Source organism: Octopus sinensis, linkage group LG21, assembly GCF_006345805.1.
Source record: "Octopus sinensis linkage group LG21, ASM634580v1, whole genome shotgun sequence".
Classification (NCBI taxonomy): Eukaryota; Metazoa; Mollusca; class Cephalopoda; order Octopoda; family Octopodidae; genus Octopus; species Octopus sinensis.
In genome coordinates, this window is record NC_043017.1 from 2,464,287 (window position 1) to 2,471,357 (window position 7,071).

Here is a 7,071-nt window from a genome sequence, read left to right on the forward strand (position 1 = left end):
ACAGCTGCCCTCGCCCATATAACAGAGAGAGAGAACGATCTGCAGTTTCTTTAACGAAAATTCCTTAGTCTTCTTCTGCCTGGTGACTATAGCAAATGAAGTCGTGTGGGGAACATGTTTGAAAAGTTTGAACAAAGACATTTCCTCGTCTTCACGAAACGCCTAAATAAGAAACTGAGGGTAGAAAATGCAGTGATGCCTTCTAGTATGTTCAACGAATGACAAGGCTGGAGAAGCTGAAAAGATCTAAGCTAAGTCTCGGCTGCGAGGTCACTCCGAAAATCTCTATCTGCGACGATTTCATCTCAATCGAAGGAGAGGGGCTTTTTCCGTCCGGGTTGCGGATCCGTGGAATAAGCTGCCGGACGAGATGGTGAAGATGCCGACGACCGCTCGTTTCAAAGTCTCCCTTGACGAGAAATGGCCTGAACTCTTTGCATGAACACCACCCTGTACATAACTCCATGTCCCCCTACATGGCCTTGCTTTTAGCTTTTTGAGCCAAAAAAATTAACTTAAGTATGCTTTTTGGACACAAGAAAATTGGGAAAGAAGCCTTTAATACCTTTTTATTAGGCAGAGAAATCAAGGCCTAGATTTGAAGTCAGCTTTAATTACTCCAAGACGTTTACCTCGCCATTGAGAGACTTTTTTCTTTTGGAATAGTTATTGTTATATATATGCCATTGCTAAACACATTTTACTCGAATTTAACCCCAATCTTGTTTATTTTACATTCTCTTATCTTTCTCAACGATTTGTGTCTTTGTGGCAAATAAAAGGAATTAGTATCATTCTTGTTGTCCTTCATATTACTGTTATTCGACTTTGAAGAAAGCAGATGTGTTTGGCTCACGGTCGGTCATTTCAGAAAAGAATTCTGTCGCATTTAGTAGGAAAATATTCAGTCTCGCAGTATTTACAAATGAGAGGGGCGTTCGCCCGTTACCCCAATTTACACGAGAATGTTTCTTTTCAAATATATGTATAAGTGTATTGTAGTAGACTTATACCTAACGAGCTGTCTAAAACAAAACAAAAAACAAAAAGTTGGGAAAACCCATAAAACTGATAATTAACGAAACATAATGGAAACTAAAATAGAAAATGAAAAAAGCAAAAAGCTGTAAAGAAACAATGATTATTCTATAGAAATTATAAACACTGGAACACAGAAACTGAATGATGACATTAATAGCAATGACAACAACGATAATGACAGCAATTAGCACATGCTTGAAACTGGATGTTCATAAAAATGTTTCTGAACATTTTAGCTGGTTTTTCCTGTGGATTTTACTTCGTTTTTGTATCTGGTTTGCAAGATTCTTTATGTGAATTCGTGTATTGAAACAAATCTTGTTGTGCCTGCGGAGGATCATACTGCCTTAGCATCTAACACACTCGCCGGTTCAACTTCCACTCATTTATTATTATTTGGGTTTAGAAATGGAGCTGAAGTCTGAGAAGACTCGATATAGCGGTATTTCGTCTGCCGTTACGTTCTGAGTTCAAATTCCGCCGAGGTCGACTTTGCCTTTCATCCTTTCAGGGTCGATAAATTAAGTACCAATTACGCACTGGGGTCGATATAATCGACGTAATCCATTTGTCTGTCCTTGTTTGTCCTCTCTGTGTTTAGCCTCTTGTGGGTAGTAAAGAAATAGGTATTTCGTCGATTTTGCCTTTCATCCCTTCGGGGTCGATAAATTAAGTACCAATTGAGTACTGGGGTCGATGTAATCGACTATCCCCTTCCCAAAAATTGCAGGCCTTGCTCCTGTAATAGAAAGGAGTTATTGCTTTATAAGTTTAACTGAGGAAATTAATTTTCATTTTTGGATAGTATTTCCTTTCATTTCAAGCGGGAATTATTATTGAATATTTTGGAATGTCAACACTCTGCTGAGGTTAGATACCAATGTCGTGTATTTATTTATTCTTTTTTTAGAAACATTTCCATGTTATTTTACCGTCTAGCTCTAAAGCAACAATGGCTTCTTTTTCATGATCTGCACCCCAGAGAAATTGTGTTAAACAAAGCGAAACAATTGCCAAACAAAAATGTGAAAGAAATATTAATGAACACAAAAATAAATGGCAGAAAATGAAAGGCACATTGACATTTCAATATCTATAAAAACAAAAAAAAAATAGTATTACAATAAAGACGTTCAATGAGGACAACAGCAACAACAACATTATATAGCCACAACATATATATATATATATATATATATACTTTACCAAACGAAAATTGCGAACAATAACTAAACGCAATCGTTTCCTAACGTATTTTTGAATAAAATGAATCTTTAAATATGGAACACTGCTGAAAAAGAAACATAAGTTTGGCAGCATTTTTATTCACAAAACAGGCGACAGCCTATCTCCATCACAGAGGCACTGATAAAGCGGAGGATAACTTTTCTGTCCTTTTCGAAGGTCACTTGAGTCTCTCTAGTTCAATCCAATAAAGTGTTGGCGCCAGTTTTGGCAAATATGTTAAGTGAAATCGTTATCGGGAAATGGAGGCTGTATGGTTCCCTGTGAATTATTTTTAAAAGAGAGAACTGGCTAAATTGCCTGAGACATGTATGCTCGTAAACAGTTCCATAATATTTGGGGCGGGGAAGACCCATTTGGTTCACCCTTATGTACAAAGAAAGGAGGTGACATCGCTTGTTGTCTCGTTCGTGTCTCGCTAAGGACATGAAGTCTTGGCGTAATGTAGCGGGATGCTTTCAACAAGGATATTTAAGTCCACGTAATCTCAAAAACAGTAAAGCAATGCATCAATTGACCTGAGTAGACAATATTAAGAGGAATCTCTTAAACCCAGCATTAAAGACAGAATTCCTTGCTGCTACACATAGACAGCAAAAGTCTCTATATTATGAAACGTTTTTAATACACGTGTAATGCAATGTTATGAAGACCTGTAAATTTATGCATTAAAATAAAAAATAAGAGCATCCAAAATGTGGAACTTCCGATAAGGGTCTTCCTAATTGCTATTAATTCCACCAATGTTATATGATTAACATTGACCTTCGACATCATCAAATTAACATACTCTCTTTATATATATTAAATATATACGGCAGGGAAGTTCATTGTAAAATGGAAATTACATAGCTGTCAATAAACTCCTTTCAGTTGTTACTTAGCTCCAGGTCAACCTTCAGTGGTTAGAGTTATCGTCACAAATATTTCAGTCTTGACCAATCCATAGTCCCCCCCACACACACACACGAAACACCACGACGTGGACTCTGTTGAGACTAGTAAGAAACAATTATGACATTTTTTTTATTACACTTAACTTTTTAAAATATTTTTGATAAGGTTCGTTTTTCAAGAACCGAAACATGTAAAATCTCTAAGAAAATTAAAATTTATATTATATAGTGGCGTTTTCATACTTCTGTTATATATATATATATATATATATATATATATAGCTTGAACTTGTTCTAAGTGCGATCCAAGGGAGAGGTGGCATCTTTATATAGCAGGTTAGGCGACAACATAACTGCTTCTTTGTCGACCCCTTAAAAACTTGTACCCGTCGCACATAAATCTCCGTTCAAACCCGCCTCCAATCTTCTTCGGTAACAGAATCTCGTAATAATCTCAGGATTATCACACAGAATCTAAAGAAATGCATAAATGCAGTCACATGTCTTCAACTAAAAACATAATAAGAGATTATCATTCATGTCAACCCTTAGCACTGTTATCACCCCCATCTTCAAAATCGTCTTGGCCGTCGTAGTAGTTTTAAATTTTGGCGTAGGAACGGGAGTTTTGAGGGAAGTGGAGAAAGTCCATTACATCGACTCCAGTGCTTAACTGGTACTTATTTTCTCAATCCCGAAAGGATGAAAGGCAAATTCGACCTCAGCCGTCTTTGAACACAGAAATGTGAAGACGGCTGAAATACCGCTAGGCATTTTTTTTTTCGGCGTCCTTAAAGGTCCTTTTGTCCTTAAAGGTTCTGCCAGCTCTCGGGTTTCGTTTTGTGCATCATAACAATGATGTTCGTAATCACAATCGCAATCACTAACACAAACATCATCTCCATTATCATCCTTACAATCATCAACAATGAGATCAACAGCATCATGACCTCCATTACAGTTTATCGTCCTTCATTTACATAATTTATGTAGCGTCCTCATTATCATCATCATCATCATCCATACTTACGTTGTATTAGTTTTGGCTTTGTTTTAAATGGAAGGAAACTAATAAACAACCAACCAACCTAATGAAATAACAGAAATACTAAAGAGAATTAAACAATAAAAAAATGTTTGTAAACGAGAAAATATGAACATTAAATGAAACAACAGATAAATAATTTTCAGACAAACGCATAAATAATAATTATAATGTATTTATAATTATATCATTATTAACAGCCACATATTACCAAGAATAATTGTTTGTTTTGTTGTATTTCATTCTTTGTTGATTTTTTTTTTATCTGTTTTTGCTTTTAGTCGTATGTTGAAATTCCAAACTGTTTGAGATTTGGGATCTAATTTTGAAAATATATACAGAAAAGAAAAAAAACCGAAAAATCCCAAGGATAAAAAAACAAACAAAAATCCTTTACTAAGAATCATTGTTTCGTGTGAAAGAGTTTCCAAGTATTCTTTGTTTTTGGCAAGGAATTTGATTTAAATAATATTTTTGTTTGCGATTTCAAGCAGATTTTTTTTAGCATTTTGGGGGTCATATTGTCCACGATTTAAGAAACACATATTACCGATTTTCATATATAAATACGCATTTTCTTGGATATATATATATATATAATATATATATATATATATATAATATATATAATATATATGAGAGAGAGAGAGAGAGAGAGAGTATTGTGTGTAGTTAGATTTATGACTGAAACAAGTAAAAGAGTATATATCTAAATTCCAAACAACTTTGAATTGCCTTTAATGTGAGCAAACGTGAAAACGTTTTAACTAACGGTTTTGTAGTTATAGTTTATATTGCATATATAAATAAATACGTTGGGGGCGAGAGAGAGAAACTGGATTGAGATGGTCATATATATTTTCAGCAACGGTGTTTCCTATCTCTAAAATGATCGCTAGATTTCTGATTGACAGCATAATTCCAATATCCCCCAATTAATTGACAATTCTAATTCGATGTATCAATCAAATGGTGCGCGATTTTCTCAACGTCACTCATTTGCGAGACCAAGATATATACTTTCTAATTGTCTATCCTCAGTTCAGCCCTGATTCAGCAAAAGCTGCTCAGAGGTTCTCCTGCTATGATATCTCGTCTATTTTTATGAAAGTCTATTTCGTAGTAGGATATAAATACATTCTTTGGGGGATTTTTTTAAAGATAGTGGCATATAATTTAAGGGGGCTTTGGTTGCATTTTCTAGAAGACAAATGAGATTTTACCTCTCTTTATAACTGAGGGTGGCACCTATCCATAAGTTCGTTTCAATACTTAAATGAATTGAATCGTTGAAATATTAAAGAATATTCTCTGCTCAGTTCAACACTTTTAACTAAAGGAGTATCGAACCATCGTGTATTCCACTGTAACTAAGTGAAATCATTTGATGGCTTAATTCGACTGAACTCTAGACGTCATATGCTCAAAGTCAGTCGAATATTTTGTAGTTAAGAGAATTAATCCAGCCACTTGATTTAAATGGGGATCAGCAACGATCACTCGAATATTCTACAATATAAGAAGCTGATCCAGTCCGTTGCTCAGCTCTAAATCAAAAATTAGATGTTTATTTATCTATTGTGTATCTTATAACTTAACAGATTGCTCCATTGACTAGATTTAACTATCAAGATGGACAAGGATTAATTAAATATTGTCTTTAGTCCCTTAATTCAGCACCATTAACCAGAATGAGCAATAATCTTTTCACTAGATTCTGGTGAGAATTCGTTCTCTGTAGACCTACTCACCTACTGAATAGATTCTCACTTTCAACATGTTTGTTGTAAAGTATATAAACAGTATGACTCTTCCAAAATGCGGCTCTCTATCGTGATTCTATTTTACACTTTTTCTTCGCTTAAATATAATTTCAAATATGTAAATGACTGCAAATCTATGAGTAAAGATGCGTTTGTATTTTTGATTTGTCTGGGTGCATGCGTAAAAAAAAAAATGCCATCGTTTGTACGTATGTGTGTGTACAAATGCGCGTATGTATATATGCAGGTAGGTCAGTTGCATTTTTCGTGTTCGTCTTGTTTCTTTCTTTCTTTTAGATTTCCTATTCGCTGTTTATTATTAATCAAGTCCATGACTTGAGTTTTTAATTGTTTTTTCTTCATTTTCGTTTGCCTTTGTTTTGTTTTTTTTTGTAAGTTAAAGATCTTTTTTTTTTCTTAGTGTTCTTTCTTGAATGAAGCTACGTTTCATTCAGTCGTCGAATTATGGCAATGCGTTAATGAGCAACAGTAAAACAAACAAACAAACACACACATACACGCACACAAAACACACGGGCGCTACTCACATAGACACGGCTTCATGCAAAGTGCTTTACACTGTGCTCCAACGAATTATCGCCAATTTGTCCTCCATATTTTTTAATCAACATCATCACAATGATAATCATAATCATCAGCATTAATAATAGTTTTTTTTGTTGTTATTTAGTAATATTTTATCTGAATTGTTTTTGCTTAGTTTTGTTTTCTTCATTATAATTCTTTTTAATAAATTTTATGAATAATAATAATTATTATCCTCGTGTCCACTAATCTGTCACCCTTGTGGTAATAAATGAAACCCTCCCCATTATTATAATTATAATAATTATTATTATTAATTAGAATTATCATCAATAAGTGATAGGTGATTCTAAGAATGTATCCAGCCAACTTTATGATTGTTCCTGTTCGGTAACTGTACATGTCCTTTTAAGACTTTCGGATAGTCCTGTTCGCACACCAGGTTACCGTTCACGATGCTGAATCGATCCCCCGTCACCAGTTGGTTATGACATGTGACGCACGTGAAGCATTTCAAGTGGTAAACGTTCCCTTG

At 34.5% G+C, this 7,071-nt stretch overlaps 1 protein-coding gene across 2 annotated transcripts in view; it reads right to left on the reverse strand.

Annotated features, from left to right (window-relative positions):
• Positions 1 to 6,317: 6,317 nt before the first annotated feature.
• Positions 6,318 to 7,071, reverse strand: part of LOC115222878 (LIM domain transcription factor LMO4.1) — a 47,747-nt gene continuing 46,993 nt past the window's right edge. For both annotated transcript variants that reach the window (XM_036511822.1, XM_029793254.2), the window contains exon 3: positions 6,318 to 7,071. This exon is cut by the window's right edge and continues 73 nt beyond it. In XM_036511822.1, the coding sequence (XP_036367715.1) occupies positions 6,886 to 7,071 (186 nt within the window). In that variant the 3' untranslated portion in view covers positions 6,318 to 6,885.